This window comes from Clinocottus analis, unplaced genomic scaffold (genome assembly GCF_023055335.1).
Source record: "Clinocottus analis isolate CAN_PGR_092001 unplaced genomic scaffold, fCliAna1.0.p SCAF_17, whole genome shotgun sequence".
In the NCBI taxonomy this organism is placed as follows: Eukaryota; Metazoa; Chordata; class Actinopteri; order Perciformes; family Cottidae; genus Clinocottus; species Clinocottus analis.
In genome coordinates, this window is record NW_027175898.1 from 10,299,922 (window position 1) to 10,321,960 (window position 22,039).

At 42.4% G+C, this 22,039-nt stretch overlaps 1 protein-coding gene across 3 annotated transcripts in view; it reads right to left on the minus strand.

The window, feature by feature from the left end:
• pacrg (PARK2 co-regulated) overlaps positions 1–22,039 on the minus strand; it is a 119,383-nt gene that overhangs the window by 44,677 nt on the left and 52,667 nt on the right. For 2 of the 3 annotated variants that reach the window (XM_068580972.1, XM_068580973.1), the window contains exons 3-4: positions 14,617–14,788; positions 8,903–9,052 (exon numbers count right to left, since the gene is read on the minus strand). In XM_068580972.1, the coding sequence (XP_068437073.1) occupies positions 8,903–9,052; positions 14,617–14,788 (322 nt within the window). Of the gene's footprint in view, positions 1–8,035; positions 8,626–8,902; positions 9,053–14,616; positions 14,789–22,039 lie in introns of those variants that run through there. The other variant, XM_068580970.1, reaches the window with a different exon arrangement.

Below are 22,039 nucleotides of genomic sequence, written 5' to 3' on the forward strand. Positions count from 1 at the left end.
ACAAGCATAAATGGGGTGATACTTTTGGCTCATGTGATCTTGAGAGGAGAAGAGAAAAAAAAGATGATGCATTGCTAAACTGTGGACAATAACATATGGGGATGTTTATCTTGGTTCAGATTTTCCACCTGAAGGCCTCAGAGTATCTCTTCCTGACAGTCTGGTAAAATATGCAAGCCTTTATTCTCTTTGACCCCCGTCCTTCTCCTACAGTGGGCGGTCGAACCTAATATGGTAACATCTGGTTCACTGGATTGGCTTCCAGTTGCTGTGTATATTCAGAAGCTGGAACATCCACACACATACTAAGAGACCCTGATACTCTGAGAAAGACACTACAGACGGTGATGTTCTGGGTAGAAACAGCACTGAGTGAATAATGAGCAAAGAGAGCTAAGTGCTATTATTTCACCACTTAATTGAGTTTCAAAAGTGAAAGGAAAGGAATAGCAACACATTCTCAGCAATACTCCCGTGGGTTAATATGCTCAGATGTGCAGTTTTGCAATTCTGTTTGGCCAACATGACCCCTCTACGCCTGTAATTTTTCTCTGTAGTTCTGCTTATAAAACACGATACGTACATGGATCACCCTGTTGCTGACCCCAATATTAGATGTATAATTAGCCTTTATGTTTAAGTCCTACAAATTGTTAATGCATGTATAACATGATTGGGATGAGTAGTGATCTATGGGACAAATAAATTACGACCTATAAACACGACTAATGAAGTAACTTTTTATATGCATGTCCATTGAAATTTGCGCTTTGTTGTGATTCATTTATGAAACGATGGTTGATGCCTTCAACTGAAAAGTGCCAATATGTCTTTGGACTTAAATTATAGGAAAAGTATAACTAAAACAATACCATTTAATTTTAGCTTAATGGCAGCAATCATCTTGTGACACTATGTAACAGTCTTCTTCGCAATAGATCTTTTTTCATATCAAGTATTGTATACGTATACTTTGTTATGGCTCAGGCAATATGAGCCATGGAGTCATATGGAAACATCGCTAGAAACTGGAAGTGGGACAAGACATAGCGGGGACAACCTTATGCATATTTGTGTGAGTAAGGGGGAAACGTTGTGCGGGTGTGTAGCTGGTTGTTGAGAAACCGTGTGCATTAGAATGAGAGTATAGGGTTCAATTACATCCATTAGAGATTGGGGGGACTGTGACTGGCGCATGCCTGTGTGAAAATGGAGCAGATACGATTTCCTCTGTCAGGGAAACGTGATGAGAAGGGACATTAATGGGGGGTGGGTTTCTAAAGACGCAGACAGACCGGAGACAGACCCCAAAAATGGCAGGTGTAGAGGTCTGACTCACATAAACGTCATAACTTGTAAGATTTGTACATTATTATATGTCAGACTGCAGCTCAGTAGTCCGTGAAGTAGTTCAAGTTTTACTGCTATCCACAAAATTCAGATTACATCCACTTAAATCAAAATATTCTCCTTAAATGTCAGTTATTTTATGTTTTTATTTTCCCCAGTGCACATACATTTCTGCCAAACAGAGACACTGGTTGTAAAATCTATTTATTTTTTATTGTTTATGTGTGTCCTTGTCTGGGACAATACATTAGGGAGATTGGAATGCTATTTGTGATTTGTTTTGAGAAATTGTGCTTTTTTTTAAATTTTCAAACAGCAGGACTGTTGTCGAAGGTGTGGCGGTTAATGCAAGCTGACAGATAACCTGGCGTTGGGTGTAAATGCTGATCCAGAGCGGGCTGGACAAATGTCTGCACACAGACCAGCATTCTGTGGCTTGCTGCCCGCGGAGATGTCAAACACAATGATGTGGGGAGAGGCTGCATGAGAGCTCCCTGCTCGCTACTCGGAAGTCATGACACCCGCAAAGGCACACAAGGACACAGATTCATACACCAGAATACACGTAAAATTACAGGAAGCAGCGCGTTCCCCGGCTATCAAATGGCTGAATAAGCCCCAACCTCCGCCAACACACATGCACTCGAAACGAAATAACAGCAAATCAGCGCCATCAACACGACCCCCGTTCAGACTAGAACGATCACCTGTCTTTAGAAAACACGGCTAACGCTCGCACTATTCATCTCACTCTATTGTCCAATTCCGACAGCTCAATAATTGTGTTACACATGTCAGGCCCCCGGAGCCTGGACAATCCTGCAAATCGTTTGAAAGTGCCCCAAATTCATTAATTACACAGTGTGTTAATCTCATTGAGATGGGAGGAAAAGGACCCTCATAACTCATCCAATTAGGTAATTGAGTGCTACTTGGATTAGAGGGAATGAAAGGATGAGCCCCGCTGAGATTGAGGACTTCTGGTTTCACAGTAAGAATATGTACATAGTTGTCTACAGACCACAAGGAAGTTTGTGTCAAAGCTGATCCTATCCATCTGAAAGCTCAACATTCACTTACAGGCTTTCTCTAATTGCTCATGCCTCTAATCCACCTATTTCCAAGGTTTGAACCTTTGTTAAGCCCCGCCCATAAAGGATAGACGCTAAAGCCTCCAGATCACAATGTAAAAGTGAACCACAACGTCACTTGGTGATCAAGACAATGATATTAAGGACCACCGCTGTTCTTTTCCTGTTAAACCGGGAAGGTCTTTATTCCCTGTTATAATCATTAAAAAGCAAAAGCAACATGAGTAAACATTCCGTACACCTTCAATCACTAGCAAAGCATAGAAGTGCTAATGCTAGTAAATTATATACTAACTAATTTGATTACATGTATTTGTAGAGGCCAAAATCTGAAATTTGCTTCAGAAGGCATTTCTTCTCTGTCCTGACACTTCGCATCATATTTTGCTAAACTGAGCTTCGCAGGTTTTTATAATAAAACGTGAAGTTTTAAAAACAGATATATCCCTTCAACCTCTCCGGTTATCACTACGGGAACACAGAGGGAATCTGAAACTATAGCATGAGAGGCTATGGAGCAGAGCTGTACCGTTCACTGCTCCGCCATGATTGGTCGGTCTATGTTTGAGGGGCAGGACATAGCGGAGGGTCAATTGGTTTAAGTTCTACTTAAGTCAATTTAAATTGAGGTCTGTTTATTTAATGATATTTATGCCAGATAAAGAGGCATGCAGAATGGCAATGATGTGATGAAGAACTGATACAAGCAGAAAGAAGGGAAGAAGCAATAACACAACACTTTTGACCAGAGGCAGTGCTTGGGGATAGGAGAGCCAGCTTCTCTGCACACTGCAGCTATCTAAATGGTGATTTGTTTAAGTTGCAGACTCCCTTTGCAAAGACGCCCAATTCTATTTAATTTTAAGCAAACTGCGTGCCGCAGGGCTTTGTGCCATTTAAAGAGTGGATCATATAATCCCCCTAAGTGCTTCACATTGCAAAAGGCACTGTGTATAAATTAATGAACAAATCAACAAACATAGAGCCAAATTCTTACTGAGGCGCTCCTCTCAAGCAATTAGTAAAAGTACATTATCTAAACGGAGACAACAATTGAGGCACGAATGCATTCAAGCTGGAAAAGGCAAAGTGAAACTTCACATCACGGTCCGCAAAGTAAAAAGTTTGAGAGGGTCAATCATAGTCGAAGAGTATGATGTGTATATCCGTTGAGTGTGTGTGGGGGTGTTTTTGAACAGTCTGTCTGTCTGCCTGCAGAGCAGTTCAGATTATGCATGAATCAGGCTGCTTATCAGCTGACCTTTAAATTGGAGCCGCGGAGCGACTGCAGGCCCAAGGGCTAACGCTCCCACCTGATTGGCTACTCCGCCTCAGACCTGCTGACAATAGAAATTAACAGAGCCAAGTGGGCATATCCGCAGGCGGAAGAAGTATTGGAGTGGAGGGAGATGGGGACTGCATTAATGTAAAAATATATTTTCGCAATTTTCCTCATTTTCGTCTTTTCTTAAGCTTCAGGAGAGAAGGAAAAAGTCATTATGTGCTGTGAAGCATGCTAACGGTGGGGCAGGTAAGAACAGACAAGCTCGGTATTACCTGGATTTCATCTCACGCTCACTCATGCTATCTTTCTTTCTATCTCTTCCTTTTCTCTGGCAGTTTCTCCCACTCTTCTGTATTTTAATGGCGGAGGGGCCTTGGCAGGCTGTGATTGCTTGATAGATAGATATCTCCCGTTGGAGAGCGGTACATGGAAGAGGAGACGGGGGCTGAGGATGAGGTGTGTGTTCTGTCTTCCACAGGGACAAGGAGCTCAGTGTGTCTGTGGGGGATGATGGATTACTTGGGGGCCACAGGTTTATGTGTGTGTATGTAGGTATGTATCTGTGTGTGTGTATGTAGGTATGTATCTGTGTGTGTGTATGTGTGTGTGTGTCTGTGTGTGTGTGTGTGTGCTATGTACACAGTAAAAGTATGGCAGTGAATTAATTTCAGCAGCTGGAAAAGGTCATTAAATAAAACTAATATTTGTGAATGGGAGTCCCCAGGAATTAACTTCAACACCACATACGCAACAGTGCAATGTTCTGGCAGTAAACTGGAGCATTACGTTGTATTGTGGACGAGAGCACAGGTGGCTGAGCACACTGGCATACGCTTGGCCTTCTGTCAGATTAAAATGAGTTTTAAAAAAATACTTTGGATTAGATATGCCTGTGGGATCCTGATGGTCAGTTGTGACAGTTACATGTATATGATCTTCATCCACGGCTGATGAAATGTTCTTGCCTCCTCATTCCTGACTGTCCTTCTGCCACAGAGTGGGAGTGGTTACAAGGTCAGCCAGCGCTCCCTGTTTAATTCCAACGATCAGTTTGGGCTGTAACTGATCCGCCATATTCACAGAGACATCAAACATGAGCTGTGAGTGTGTGTAAGCGTGTGTGCATGTGTGTGTCATGTGATACACAGAAAAAAAAGCAGGCCCACAGGGGAAGACAGAGTGGCCAGCCACAGCGCTACATCTGTCACCGACACAAAAACCACAGCAGTCGCCCAGGAACAGAAGACAGAGAGCTTGAATGTGGGGGAGACCTTATCATCGCTGGACACAACCCTACAGGAAGACAACAGAGGCCAAATGAACCAGACCACCGCAGCATGTGTGGGCAATATGTATGAGTATGTGAATGTGTGTTTTAGTGTGTGTGTGTGTGTGTGTGTGTGTGAGAGAGAGTGTTTGTCAGTGATAAATAGGAGTTTAAGGACCTACACCTTACAGATAAGCGAAGAAAATCATCAGGACAACAACAGCAAGGCAAGCTAAAATAAATACCAGAAGAGCCCTCCAGGTAAACATAAACTTCCTTCAGACACAATGTAGAATGAAGTATAGGCTGAAGATGTCAGGGCTCTTATTTACTCTTTACTTTATTGTGCTTTACTTGTGTTTATTTATGAAGTAGTGAGGCTGAATGAATACATTGTTTTGGTCCCAAATCATTTATCTGAGCTGTGTTTTTCAAGCTATTCTTAGCATGTGCTGGACACTGGGTGGCGTATCCTTTTTTACTAAAAAGTCAACAAATTGGCTAACAATAAATATCTTGTCTTAAATCAAGTTTAATGTTCTTCTTTCACATTTCTTTACAAAAATAATATTGGCTGATGTATCATCCAATTCTAATTATTCTCACACATCAAGACAAGGGTCGCACACATTCTGTGCTTTGTCTTCCCAACATAGATCCTGATTACCCAACTTCAGAGTAAAAAAAATCTTTTTTTGGGAAAAGAATAGTGGAAAACACATTCATGATCAAATTTAATTTGATTTCTATTCAAGACTTTAGAATATGAGCTTGTGTGATTTACTTTGCTGCTTCACAGAACTCCACAAACTATCTTTCTCAGATGATGTACAGAAGAGGAGCTCCCATCATTTCGAGCTCAGAAGAGGAATTTGCTGGATGAGGGAGCACATCTCTCCTTCATAAGGGACGTTGCTGCATTTCATTAGGGATAAGATTCATCACAGCAAGCAAACAAGAGAGCTGTGCAAATCGCATTAGAGAAATACCTACACCATCCTCAACAATGTCTCTCACATAACACATAAACACACACACACACACACACACACACAAACACAGCTGATATCCAAAAGGCACAAAGCAAACAAAAGCCCAGAGCGCTGATTCAGGAGACGAAGGGGAACATCAAGGACGGTGATACTCTGTGATTGCTCATTATTGTGCGCTTCAAAATGACGCATTACTGTGTCAGTGGTAAGAATAGCAGCCGGCTGCCGGGTGTTGAACAGCAAAAAAAAAAAAAAATCTAGTTGAACAATGGAGCTGTTCCTTCTCCAGACGCCTCGGCGTGTGGGCCATGGGTGGGCTCTCCCGGTCAGAGGTCCAGGGCTCTGTCTGTGAGTGAGAGGACACCCGAGGGTCCATTTTGGAGATGGCTGTAAAGCTCCAGCTCTGACCCTGGAAAAATGGCTCGGATAAGGCCTGTATACAGATCAATTTAACAGGTCACAACCCTGTCTCAGAGTGGGAGCGACTCAGCGGGAGTGTGTGAACATGGCCTGGGGGATCTGTCCCATGATGAGATACTGGCGAAATCTAAGTGTATCCTCGACGCTGCAGCCGTGGCTGTCAGCCGACTGATTCACAGCTCCAACAACTGTGGAGACAGGGACAAAGTCAGGTTTTGTTTCTGAGACAGCATGTGATTATATATATATATATATATATATATATATATATATATATATATATATATATATATATATATATATATATATGTGTGTGTGTGTGTGTGTGTGTGTGTGTGTGTGTGTGTGTGTGTGTGATTGTGTGTGTATATGTGAGTGTAGTGGACAGCTAGTAGAGCATTATGTGCTTGAGGCTGACAGACCTAAAGAACAGTGAACAGAGAGACACAGAGACAGAAAGCTGGGGCTCTCATCCACACTGGAGTCAACAGCTGCATATGGGACTCAACAGATCTATTCATGCAGATGCACACAAGTGAAAACGCACACACACACACACACACACACACACACACACACACACACATGCACACACACACACACACACACACACACACACACACACACTTGGCACATACTGGACAGTGGCCTGTTTGTGGCTCAGGAGATAAGAGGGATGCCAGGCAAGCTCTGCGAGTCACAGTGTGGGAGAGCCAAGAGGAGATGTTACCACACACTACGAGACAGTCCTCTGTGTCTTCTGGTGTAGGAAACACAATGACCACGTCTGTCTGCTACAGGCAGCACGCTAGCTCTGGTTGAGACAGCCGACTGAGCGTGGGATGAAGCTGGAGGTGTATATATGTGATATTAGATAATAGATGGACTTCAATGGAAGCTTTGATATCGATATAAACAAGTCACATTAAACAGAAGAGAGAGAGGGATAAAGAGAGAGAGAGAGAGAGAGAGAGAGAGAGAGAGAGAGAGAGAGAGAGAGAAAGGCACGCAGGGAGAGAAAGAGTGTGAGGGAACAACATCCCTGAAATATTTCTGCATTAGAGAGGAAGAACACAGAGTTCTGAATCACAGTCTGTGGTCCCCGAAAGAAAAGCGTACATTCTCTATGTTTGAAGTCGTATCTTTGTGTGTTAAAAGAGAGTGGGTGGTGGAGAACATGAATTGACATTTTATTATACAGTAAAGCTTCAGATGGAAAAAGAATAACTCAATAACACTGAAAATAATTGATCTATCTCTCTATCTATCGATTAACTTATTTATATGAACTTGCCTAAATATACATACTTGTATACTTCATTTTAGGTTGAACCTTGTGCCTCAACTCCAACCAAACTTTTGGGTCCTGTGCTCCTCGGACCCCTCTCTCTCTGGCCCAGACCGGTCTCTCTGGTAGAGGTCAATAGCAGGGACCTCTGCCAGGTGAGAGGTTGGCTCGGGTTTAATCGATGCCCGCCAGAGGAGGAGAGACAAGCGGGCAGGCAGGTAGACAGACCGGCACGGTAACTACCAGTCAGAGATAAAACTGTTCCTGATGGGGTTCACCGGCCAACTGCTGAGCCTGCGCTGTGACGGGGAAACTCACGCTTCAAATCGGTTAAGGGGATTGATTTGACAGTTAATTTACAGAGGAGATTTGCATATGGACATGCACTAATAAGGCAGGCTTTTCTTCACCATCCTTTGTCTTTCCCTGCAATATCTTTCGCCTCGCGCCTTCCTTTTTTTTAGACCTAAGCAAATACTAAGAGATAGTGTAAGCGAATTAAAGAGACAAGAGATTCAAATTGGATATTGATTAAGAGACTAAAGCCGTGTGTTTTCTCCTGTTAAAGCCTGTGTTTAAATGATTGATTCACAGTGTCACTCTCCACATCCTCCTGGCTGTGTGTTGAGTTGTGTTTGGGACCGGTTGTGACTCCAATAGGCTTGCATCATGTCACACAGCATGCTAAGTGCTTTGACACAGCCACACAAAGAGCCCTGCCTATCTAATGCCAATCTCCCCAGGTCCTGGTGTCACCCAGGTGGAGGCTTTCAGAGAAAGCAAGGACAAAGTCTCCTCCTTAACAGCGCCGCACAATGCAGCCTGACTGACAGCAGAAAGGACAAAATGGAGCTTCTCTGTCAAGTGGATGTTAAAGTGGTGGGAGGAAAAGGGGGGGGAAAAGGATTCAGGGACAGGTGCATGCACTGGATCTGCAGAGAAAAAAAAGGATGCTTTTTGCCTGGAAGTCACAAGATTCACTCTCTTAACACAGGATACACAATACACATGAATACTTATCACTGCCTGTCACAGGCTCGTAAATGTTTGCTTTCCTTCCGCTCACTGACAGAGTAGCAGTACAAGCACGAAAAATGATTTATAACACAAAGGGACGTGCTCACACGATGACTGCTCCACAAAAGAGCAGAGCCTTGTTATGCTGACACACAATCGGTGTGAGTTAACACGCAACCAGTTGGAACTTACTGTTCTTGTTCTTGAAGATGTTGAAAATGGGAAGGATTTTTCTGAAGTAGGGCACCAGAGCTTCTCCCACTTTCTCGTCGGACATCACCAAATGCTGCAGGACTTTCAGGGTGGTGCACATCACCTTATGGTTCCTCGTGTTCAGGGCATCTGAGGAGCAAGACGGAAGGCAAAGGTCAGTCAGGAAAAAAGGGGCTACAAGGTAAAACTGTCAGTCGGTTTTTAGATCTGATTTACAGGTTGTTTGTTCAGGCAAGTGGATGGACAATAAATATGGATTGATTCTGACAACTGCAATTATATGGTACAAATTTAAAATATAAATAAATAAATTACACATGAATTGTAACTTCCACACAATACCTTCTCCTTGAAAGCATTTCCTCTATAGCTTGGCTTTGATTTAGTCTGGCTTGTCTGCAATCAGTGATTTCAAATGCACTGGGGAGGCAGGAGTAAGTGAGAGCCAATCACTGGGCTATTTGGCCTACAGCTGCACTTAACTCCATCTCTCACTGATAGAGAGAACAAAAAGAAATGATGGTGGGAGAGATGGAGGGCTGGAGAGATCAAGAGAAACAAATTCAGAGAGAGAAAGAAAGAAGGGGGGAAAACAACAAAAGACAAAACGTCAGAGAGAAAGAGAGCGAGATAAAGAGATGTGACAGGCAGAGGGCAAAGGGTTAGAAAATAACTGTGATTAGCAACTAAGACGGACATGTTCTTCAAGTTCTTTTTGCTCGTTCAATGTTTTTTATGTGAGCTTCTACACATGTCACTGAAAATCCCTGAGCTGACTGTCAGAATACCTCAAGTTAGAAAACAGATCTGAGCGATTTATCTCTATTTTATCTCTGTCAATTGATGCTTGATTTCACAAAAAGACGATAGTAACGGCATCGCAGCGCTTATTTTTTTTTTTTGCCAGAAAGCACTTACAACAACAGAAACGAACGACGTGAAGAAATAGTCAAAACAAAGAAAAGAGAGCGCGAGCAGAGTCTCTGGGAGCTGCTGGTTGACAGAGGGGAGAAAAAAACAAGTCGAGAGGTACTTGTGGTAGAAAGCCTGAAATCAAAAAGCTGAATAAAGCATGATTTTTAATCTGACAAAAAAACACTAGAACATGAACAATAGAGGTATTGAAATCAAGAAATTTCTCTCTCTTTTTTTCGTTTTGAAGGAAATAAATGAATGTGCTGAGCATCTGCATTGTCTCACAGATACATGTAAACTATTTATATAGTAATTAAGTGAAACCTGAGGTACTGATATAGTCTGCTCTCGCTGCCTCTTTCAATTCTTCCTCTCTCTCTTGACACCTGACTTCATAAGAGAGCTGCTCACATAAACTCTCATGGAACAAATGGCTACGAAAAGGACTGACACAATAATTAAACGTGTTAACACTTCAGTCACGTTGATGACAACAACGCTTGTTGCCACAAGTGCAATATAAAGTGTCAAGTAACTGGGAGGCGATGCTACTAATTTAGTTCAGTGCCGGCTTAGTCAACAGAATAAATTTAAGTATTTAACTGCTGTGTCACAATCCTCCACAGGTATTTTATCTTCTTCCTCCACTCTAAGTCATGTGGCTGTGGATTCACCTGTCCAACTTTTGTCCCAAGCACCGCATTGAAATTTACAGAAAAGACAGACTGAGATTTAAAGAGAGCAACAACCCGAAAATATTGTGTGACAGTGGGAGCGCTCAGAGAACGGCATAATGCATCACCTACCGCCTGCGTTACAGCTCATATGCAAATACAAAGCTGCTATAAGCTCACAGTCACACAGTCACACAGTCACACATCGCACACGAGCACGCACACATGCTCAAACACATTGAATGCAATGAGACAAAATGTCGGCCTTAGTCAGGAGCACAAGTGGCAATGAACAAGGCAGCAGCCAAATATGAATGAAGTTATACAATGCATAAGTCACATAAACAACCAGTGGCTCATGGGTTGAAGGGATACAACATCTTGCAGTATGTGTGTATGTGAGAAAATGACCAGTTGTATCAGGTCCATTGTTTTGTCCATTTAAGAGTGTCTTTGTCTCCGTCAGTGCATGTGTGTGTGTGTGTGTGTGTGTGTGTGTGTGTGTGTGTGTGTGTGTGTGAGGCCTATGCATTGGACCAGCAGCAGTGAAGATGATGCTGAATGAGCAAATGTATTGTGCTCCGTGCCATCTCTCCATCTCGGCCTGAGTGTCTCCCCAGATAGACAAGCGCAGATATATCTGCCGTCACCGAGATAAGGTGAAATGTGGAATGACAGGAATTTCAAACCTACATAACAAACAATGAAATTCTAATTACCAGCCAGCGCAAACAATTTCCCCTGCTGTGACATTTGGACCGCGGCACTGTTCAATTATTCATCGCCACTCGCCTCGCCGCAAAAAAAAAGGAGAAAGGAAAAAAAAAAATTAAAAGAGCCAGCCGATGGTCTGATATATTAATGCTGGGATAAAACCTGTGTTGGGACAAATCTGAATAAAGTAATAATCTATTCATGCAAGGACCCGTTTCATATTCAGTGTGGAAATAAAACAGAGGTGACCTTGTATTCTGTTTCCTGTGAAATGTCAGAGGTAGGGTGACACGTTGGAGAGTTTAGCGGCGAATAGTTCTCACTCATAGTATAAATATACTTTTCAGATCAGAAGAAGATGTTCCCGTGCAGAGGCGTAACTGGGGATCTTCTTGGAATGAAAGTCTCATTTTAGTCCAAAGCTGAACAAATGTTATGCCAATCAACTGAGGCTCAATGGAGGCATGGCTCTGAATCCTCCTCCCTATTTAAGGAAACGAGAAAAAACAAAACCACCGCATTTCAGTAACATGTACCCTTTCTTCTTAAATCACCTTGCTGTTTAGCTGAGAATGACATTTTTACCTTTACTTCCGAAATGTCAGTATTTCATGAAACAATATTTCTGGGGGATTATTTTACCAATGGATACCTCCAAAAAAACACATTTTGAGAAAAGAAGATGAACTGAATCAATAGTTTTTAAGTTTTTATTTTTATTTTTCTTGTTTCTTTTTTTCATGTAGAAGGTAGTTTTCCTAACATGGGGTGAAGGGAACAGGGTGTACAGTAGGAACAAGTTCTGTCTTTAAGTCACTGAGGATAGCGCCAAAGAGTATAATGTCAGCCAGAGCCTCCTTCATTGTGTATTCTTATTGGGTGACCTGCAGTCATCATCAAAATTCACCAGGGCCTGACGTGACTCAGTCGCTCTGCAGATAAGAGCCTGCCAGCCACATTGAAGATGTATTAACGTTAGAGGAGAAAAATATATATCTTGCCATTTTAGACTGCAGACGGCTTTTTACTTTCTTCCTCTTTCCACCAACCCTCCTTCTTCCCTGCTCCATAGAAAAGTAATTAATCTGCAACAGAGACACGGACGGGCGGCTTTGCCTTATGGATGGAGAAACAGGCCCGATTTTTAATAAACCAAGAAGTTAATAAGGAGCAGGCCATTTAGAATTCCATTATCAGTGCAAAGTGTGTGTTTTTCATGAGGAGCATAACCATCACCTTTAGTCTGGCCTCCCCGAGACAAATGACCAAAACTGCTGAGAGGTTTGAATTTATAAACTACTGTCTAAGTTTGCGAGTGGCCCGGTCACTCTGGGCATAATGACAAGTTGTGTGTGAAGAGGATGCCTCTTGTTGAACGACCAAATGGACATTCGGTCATCCAATTATTTAAACTATCTGTGAAAAAATGCTGGCAAATCATGCACCTGTGAAAATGATCAACTCTATATTCATTCGACCAATTTCACTTTCCTAAAACAGTACTTTTTCCATCATTTAGAGTATCAGATAATGACCAGTAAAAATAAGAAAGTAAAAGTCATTCGAACTCAAAACAAGAAATGTCTCACAGTGTAATGGTGACGACTTTACAGCAGGTGCTCAGAACAGTGTGTAGTGTGGTGACAGACTTTGTGCCAGGGTCAGTCTGTTACCGTGTCTCCGTTATGCCCCTCTGCCCACACAGACGTCCCACACTCACACATAAACAAAGAAGACGCACACACTAACATACACGTACACGCCAGCAGCCAACTGCCCATGACATGAACACTATCCCAGGCTCACTGGGCGCCACTTAAAGGCTCCCACTTTGAAACTGACACTCCACTTGGCATCGGCGCCAAACAAAAGACAGTGTGTGTGTGTCTTTGTCTGCGTGTGTGTGTGTGTGTGGGTGCGTGTCTGTGTGTGTGTGTGTGTGTGTGCACTATGCATTTCTCTAACTTCTCTGCACATTGATCCCCTCCACAGGAAACCTTTATCGTCCCCATCACTGTAAATTCTGATATAGTACGAAGCTCATCACAGACTTCTTGAACCTGAGACCTGATCTTTTAGCTCGTCTCCATCTGCCAACGTGTGAGCACGTGAGCATGTGAGAGTGTTCGCGCGTGCACATGGGAATGTTTCCGTGTGGAAAGGTAAGGAGGCACTACACGATAACACAGTTAAATGTAGCATGTCACCACATTGCACATGGCAGATTATCAGGCACGCTTTTAGAGCCAACCTCTTCCGGGAAATGCAAAAACAAGGACGCTTCGCCCTGAGGGCTAATGTAATAATAGGAACCGTATGACTGCGAAACCAAATTAGGACTTGTCACAGGACCGGTTGTATGGTAATGTTAGAATCTGTTGTTGCACAAGTGCGTCAGGCAGGTGAGTCTATTACTGGGAAAGTATGTTCTGCTATTTTTGTTGCTCTCTATTGCACCTGCATTATTGTCTGTGAGGGTTGTCTGTAATTATTAATAGTAAATTAATATTGATTTAAAAAATAATTTGTGTATTTATATTGTATTCTCACATATTTTTAAGTTTAAGGTCATTTGTGAAAGAATGACAAAGGACTCTCTTTGTGATATCACATGTCGAGTTCCCGAACATCTGGTTTCCTACCAACTGCACTCGGCCTTTAATTAAAACCGCGTGAGTTATTATCGTTTGATGTATTTAAGGCTCCAGCTAGCGACACCATAAACAACTGAGAATGTCCTCTAGACTTTGAGTTCATCTGAGATCAGCAACAAATAAACATAATGATGCTGTCATCAAAACAGTAGGACTGCAATTTAGAGGATTACTTGGCTGTCAGCTGCTCATAAAATAATAATAATGTTTAGTGTGAGGAAGTTTTGTAAAAGCTGATGTAATTAAATAAAACACTAGGAACAATTTGCTGCTTAAGTTATTGAATAGTTGCTCTATATTAATGGTTAAAAACTGCTGTGGTAATGGTTCTGTATTATTGGTATTGGTATTTATATTGTATGCATATATATATATATATATATATATATATATATATATATATATATATATATATATATATATATATATATATGTATACGTATTATATAACTAAAAAAACAATATTTTTGTTCATCTATGGTTTTTCTCTGGATCTTAACATTCGTTCGAGCTCTATGGAAATATGTTATCAATATTCTGATAGTATTTAGGCCAACACAATACCAGCATTTGAAAAGGCCTTTTTTTCAGTCTTGATGTCACCACATGTTCTCATTCGCGGCAGGGTAACACAGCGAAGGTCAAATGATATCACACACACACACGGTCACTTGGGAAGGGAGCTGTGTTGTGTGTGATTTATAAACTGTGAGAGTAGACACTCGGCCAGACTCACTCTTGATGGGGATGATGAGCTGGGAAACGACGGGCAAGATCTTGGGGCCTCCGTGATTCAGCATGTCATGGACTCCCTGGCAGGCGAAGAACTCATACGGATGGACAGTCTCACATAAGCCATCAAAGAACAGAGGCAGGTAGTGGTGGAAGTCCAGCTTTTCAATCTCCACCTGAGGACAGAAATCATCAATTACATTACAGGCATTGTTAGCTGTGTCTTTAATCCACAGAGACAAACAAAGACAAAAGGGGTTTCTGTCGTGTGCTCAAGGACATTTGTTGGAACATATGGCTGTTAATCAAGCTAGCAACAGAGATTATCTTTGTGTTTCGGACACTCCATCCACGTACCCACTGCAGAGATATAGCAGATGAAAATGTTCATGTTCTCCAGGAAATCAGTTACTGCCATTAAGCTTCCTTTTATTCTTTGCCATTTCACTTTGTTTGTCCTTGGCTTAGCACAATATCTAGGGCTAAAGCTCCTCTTGCAGCCATTTATAACCCTTACAGTAAACACATATATACACACACTCACCCACATACACCCACGCACACAATGGCAGGAGGGGGGGGGGACAGCTGTTCAGGAGATCATGACACAGCGGCATGTGGCATCTTGTGGGCTGACATGTTAACACCTGTTTACACCATTTACAGGACAGACAAAAGGGCGCACACACGGGTGGTAGATTAAGACATTCGTCCAACTACGGGCCGCGGGCCAGCTTTGATGTTGTTTAGCTGAGTGTGTGGGTACTGTGTGACACATTAAAATAAAGCCAGTCATGTGTGTGAGGCCATCAGAGGAAAGCCACTCAGGCACACTGGATTGTAAAGAACAGCTGACCCAAAGCAGGCTGTCCTTGAGCTTTGCGTCTGTTCCGAAAATCATAAAAAAAAAAGGTTGCATGTAAACGTGGCTCATGCAATACTAGTTTGCACTAGATGGCAAGAAAATGTGGATTTCTAACACGGGTATCAGCTGTAGCACTGCCTCCCAATGGCACTATTGTTGAGAGAGGGGTGAGAGGTTGAATGGGTGATTCTGTTTTTCTTGTAATGAAAGGTAATCCCTTTGGTGTGCAGGCAAACAGCCCCCGGCAGCCAGTAGTCCTTGAGGACAGCTGAAGCCATAAGGAGACACTCTCTTGTCCACTCAAATCTACACACACACAAACACACACACACACACACACAAATGTATATACACAGACAAGCCTCCTGCTGGGTCACGCTGGTCTGTGCTAAAATGTCACCCAGGCAGTGGCGCTTGGTGCTTTCATGTCCCCAGCCGCCGGTCAGAGCCGAGACTTCAAAGCAGGGCCGACCCTCCCTTCGTGCTGTCAATCCTCCACCGACACACATCTCCCCCCGCCCCCTCCGGGTAAACACAGAGACGGACAAGGAAGGGAAAAATATGGAGAGATGGCAAGATGGCGACAGAGACAGAGAGCTCACACTGTTAGCGTAGAAGGGAAAGGCTGATTGCTTTGAGGCAATTTGCCAGCCAACCTTGACCTTTCCCTGCATACGGTCAAGATCATGATTGTGAGTCAGGCGGACTGGAGACTAGAACAAAAGCAAACATGAGCCCACTGAGGGAATGGAGGGCTGGTGAGGGTGAAGAGAGGCGAGATGACACTAATGCACAGCATTGCTTGCTCGCCAATGGCAGTCAATGATAGACAGGGACAGATCGTGCCATACAGTATGCTGCTTTTAGACTTATTTTACATTAGAGATAATATTGCTCTATGTGACTATACTTTGGGTATACTTTAATGAATAGCAGAATTCAAATGTAAAAAAAAGAATATCACCTGTGTGTTATAATGTTATACTGTATAATATATATTTATATATATATATATATAAATGTTTTTTCTCTTTTTTTACATTACATTAAGCAGATGTACAGGAGTTTGAATAGCTGTTTTAATAGTTTGTCTACAAAAGAGAAACTTATATAAACTACCCCTAAGCTAACTTATAATAGCACAGAGTCTTGTTTAACACTGTCAGAGTTAGATCTGGGCTCACATTTAGGCACAGACACGATCTCACCTACCCTGTTGTGAACCTGAAATGTTGTGGGAGTAATTACCTGTGAGCATTAATGTGGTGTTGTTGTGAAGATGCCTCTGAAGTCTGTGATACTCTTAATCCAAATCACATAAACAAGCACTTAGGGACTGGCTGAAGATTCCAGTTAGCACTGAAGGAGTGGAGACAATCAGCAAACACCTTCACATACTCACACTCTTACATAGTGCGCGCTCACACACACTTACACAAACACACACACACACACACACACACACACACACACACACACACACACACACACACACACACATTCCTGGGGAATCTTAATCAGCGGCTGCACTCAGCGGTAACTCTTGCATCCGTTATTGATTGTCCGCCCAGGTTTGTTTGTCTTCGGGTGCCTATGGGAATCCCCCTGAAGTCCGGAGAGTCAATGAGAGTGGGGCAAAGAAAGACTCAGCCAAGTAGCAGCAATTAGCCTTGGGACACAGGGCTGCATGTCTCCTTTGGTCAGCGTGGCAACAGCCGACACAGAGCAATAGAAGCAGATAGACGAGGAACCCGTCTGCTCATTAAACAACAGCACAACAGCAACAGAGGCCCCCGGCAGGCACAGGAGACCAGGAGGAACAAAAACAGCAGGCGACCAATTTAAATACACAATAGCTGGACATGACTTGTGCATGTGGGGGTGTGTGTGTGTATGAACGCTTACATGCAAGTCCATACATGCCCGGTGATAAGCTATCAGGCTAGTTTGCCAGTGTGGTCTGAGTCATTAGTGTGCAAAAGCTAAAGGAGAAAACACACATAGGCTGGACAGCAGGAGAAGATACAACGAGAAAGAGGAAAACATTGAGTGTGCATATGTGTGTGTTCGTGTGTGGGCTTTGGTCTGATTGTAAGGTAATTGCTTTGGACTATATAACATGTGATTTGCCACAACTAGTTACTCCTCTCACATATAAAACTGCATTCAACTGTTACATTGTAGGTCTAGTAGCCGGCAGTGTGATATCATTGGTTTGGAGGTGTTTCTCCCTCGTCCTCCATCACCTGATTGAACAGGGTGGGTGATGGAGGTGTGGGTGGGGGTCACTGGTCCTTTTGTGCTCCATATTGTTCTACAACTGTGCATTTGAGGCCGCAGACACTTTTTGATCAAATCTCTCCCACATGTTCCATTTCAGTTGGGAATATGTTACTGAAGCTAAGCAAATTTGCGAGAGGATTTTGCCATCCAATCCTGGGTGCTCACCATTTTTAACTACTAAAACATGTCTCGAATGTCATGCAAGAAACCGGCGGTATGCCAGCTGTTTGACAATGGTGCTATTTTAATTGATGACGCAATAATGACATGACCTGGATTCAGCTTTTTTGTTCACACAAGTGCAGGTTTCTGTATTTAGATGAGCTGGCAGATGAGCTGCTGTCAATTATTCCAGCCTTGTGAGAACAGGCTTCCTATTGGTGTCTTCGCACTGTGAGTCATTCAGTCACTATGCCCAAACACACCTCCATTAGTTCTGCTGAAAATGTATCATAGAAGACCAAAATGGAATGGAGGATTCATGCATCTCGAAGACTTTCTCAGGAAGGAAGAATGAGTGGAAAGGGCTAGATGTTAACCAACAAGAACTAAAAAATACCAAAATAAACCACAATTCCTACCAGTCAGTGTGATCTTGACTTCACAGTACTACGAGACACATTGTTGCTCTGAGAAAACATGTCAGTTTCTAAAACGCGGTTAGTGTATTCTAGATTTGCGCAAGTTCCCTCCTAAAATTAGAATTATGAAGCTACGACACCAAACTGTGATTTGACAGTTTGTCTTGTAGAATTTCTGCCCATGCATGACAGCATTCCTGTTTCTAACACCCAGCCTGGCTTTATGTCCCATCAAATAATCAATTGCAGGGGGCCATAATTTAAGAGTGGCCCTCAGTTGAAAATGTATGCCACATTATGATGTATTAAAATTATTATTTAGGGTGGAACAATAAGACATTATGAACTGCAATTTATGTTTTAATTTTCCGGCTGTAGGGGCCAAGGCTGTTAAATTAAGGTAAAGGAAGCACGCCATGAAGCAATTCAATAAGTAGCAGCTCAAATCACCGTGAACAAGACACTGGCTTTGTGGATAGCAATGTCCCGCTTATTTATCGCTAACACAAATAGTTTGCCTCCACGTAAAATGTATCTTTAGGATGCACAAACTGTCCATAAGGCCAGCCTCAAGCTCCATCCTGAGCAGCTGCAGACATCACGGTCAGAAATAACGATGTCCTTCATCAAACAATAGATAGGTTGTTAGACAAGTTTTTCAGATTTTAGCCACATTGTGAAGAGGATTTCGCTTTCAAAAGGAAAGTTTGAGCAAAGTGTCACTGTCTTGATGTTAAGAAACTGATGTGGGGGTTGTGGAGTTGGCCGTATCAATAATGAAACCTCACTGCAGGTTGCTGCTTGATGCGGTTTATCAGCTCAACTTACGAATATCTAGGTTTATTCCAAGGTCTTATAATATTCAATTATGTCTTATATTATTCAATTGTGTCTCATATTATTCAATTGTGTCTTTAAAATACAGGTTGAAGTTAGGTTCTGCACAAACAAATGCTGCTTTTCATTTGCTGCATGGGAAACAAATGCATAAAGGGATTATCCTGGCAAAATAAAATACAATTACAAAAAAATAAACTTGAGCTCCTAAAATATCCCTAAGCCCCTTTCTACATTCAGTGTTGGCTCTTCTAAAAGATGTTAACGCTAGCTGACATCTCCTCATTAACTAAATTACACAATAGCAGCAACATAAGTACGGGATTTTGTTGTGTTATCCTTAAAAAACAAGTTGAGATGTAAATGTTGCTTTTCAGTGTCATCGAAAGTAAGTAAGCCTGTGTGGCTGTTTCAATATTGAATTTATTACTTTGTAGAGATTCTAAACCTCCTGCACACACATTTAAACTTCCCCTATAAGAATGCTTTTACATTACTCAAACATTTCAGAAATTGTCATGAGCACTTACTCATACTTTTTTCATCCCTATACAACTCAGTTTCCAACTGTGGCACACGTGCAAAGCACACCCCTGGCCACAACAAAAATCAGTGACAATGCTGTGTGCACACACTGTGGATACGATAAAGAAAAAAAAAGAGGGAAAAAGAAGCAAAAGAACTGAATATTTTTGACTTTCTTGGAGGTCACAATAAGAGGAGCAAGACTGGAATAGGCAAGCGATAAGTGAGGGAAAGACGAGTGAGTCACTCTCGCTATCTCCCCTGACAGCTGTTTCCATCTAACAAGCATGCAAGTATGCTCAATTCAAAGCAATAGTAGTAGAGTGCAATGTGTCAATTGAAATGATACCTAACACAAGCTGGATGAAACAATTTTTGGGCTTCAAAGGCAGTTCAGCACCAGGACACAGAGAGTTATGAATTTTATGTGAACCTACCACACACACACACACACACACACACACACACGCACACACACACACACACACACACACACACACACACACACAAACACTGAGATGAAAAGACTTTCACTCACGCAGTCAGGCCAGCGGTCCCAAATGGTATGTTGAGGATTAAAAGCAGGAGGGTGTTATTATAGTAACAAACAGTAGAGTAATTGAAACAGTGACCCTGTAGACAGTGTTCCTGTTGAGATTGTGCTTCTATTAAGTAACGCTGTTGTTGAAGATGAAGAAAAACTCTTGCAGACGATTTAAATTCCACACGGTGAGTTCATTTTTGTGAAACAATATTAGCGAAACTATCTGTCATTCTTTGCTATTTGACGTCATCTTGGATCTTTACAATCGATAATGTGCAGAAAGTTATAAAGCATGAGCAGACATCTTGCTGAAACACATAAACTATTCAAGTCCAGAGGTTTATAGATGAATTAAAATGAATGAATGTACCATGGAGGTGAATAGGTGCCACATGCATATTTAATAGAGGTTGCATCTCCAAAGACAAGACACAAAAGAGGAGAGAAGAGTAAATCATGGCTCAACGTGTGTTGACTCAGAAGGAATAACACTAAACGAGTGTTGACATAGAGGAGAAAACATGCTTGAAAGTAGGACAGAATGCCTGAGTCTCATTGCATTATATTCAATTATGTTTTGACTTGTCGCCTGGCGCCGGAATTTTATGTTTTCTTTTACATAAATAAAGACATTTCCACTACAAATTGGTGCATAACAAAATGCAGGAAATGAAGTGTTTGATGTTCTGACATTATTTGGGGTAGGACCCCCAACCCCCTTGCATAATATGTGTCAACACAAATGCAGAAAACAAAGCTCCGAGCACTGGAGCACAATGACCGAGGAGGACATGGATCGTGGTCATCTGGATCGTCGTGGTCCATCCCTACTACTCATTATATGACTCATTTCTGTCATATCCATTGAATGTGCTGTAACTCTGTTACGTTGCTCATTCTGGTCACATGACATCTATTGCTTCTGTCCATCCGGGAAAAGGGATCCTCCTCCGTTGCTCTCCTGAAGGTTTCTTCCCTTTTTTCCCTGTGAAAGGGTTTTTACTATCTTTATTTGGGGGAGTTTTTCCTGATCTGTGTACAGATTTAGTAGTCCTCCGAGTCAAATTTGTAATTTTGGTCTGTATAAAATAAACTGAAATGAATAGAAGAGGAATACAATGTCAAAAGAAGCCTAAGAGGCTGAGAAAGAGACTGGAACCTGCTCCAGTTTTAAAGGGTGAACCAGCTAAATAAAGCTCAGATTAGGACTCCGCTCACTGTGTGTGTGTGTGTGTGTGTGTGTGTGTGTGTGTGTGCACTCCAGCACGGGACCCTTTGCCACTGTGATGGAAATAGGCCAGAACAGGAGGAGGGAAACGGGAGAAGATGACTGTAACAAGAGTGGGAGAGGAAGAAATTATGACAATAGGTTTTCATAGTTTGAGTTTTCTTTATCTCGGTGTAATGTGTGCTTGTCTGCACATGCGTTTGCCCGTGTGCAGTTAGCATGCACAGATGCTCCGACACTGTGAGATATACCAGCGTTTCCAGTGACCTAGCAATGGCCACAGCTCGCCAGCTATCGGTGTGATTGCGCCTGTGTCTTGTCTATTCAGGAGCCGCGGCCTCTGCTCTTAGCTTCCAGTGATTACAGCTCAGCAGCCGAGCTTGACAACACACAGGCAGAGTGTAATCAAGTCAGAGAGAGGGAGGTGTAATCAGCATTTCCCCTCCAATCAGCCCCAAAATCACTGTCTCTAATCTGCAGCCAGCCATTGATGGGTTTGATTGATAGGATGGATGTGCTATCTGGCTGTGGGGGTCTGCAGGGAGCTGAACAACAAGCAAGAGC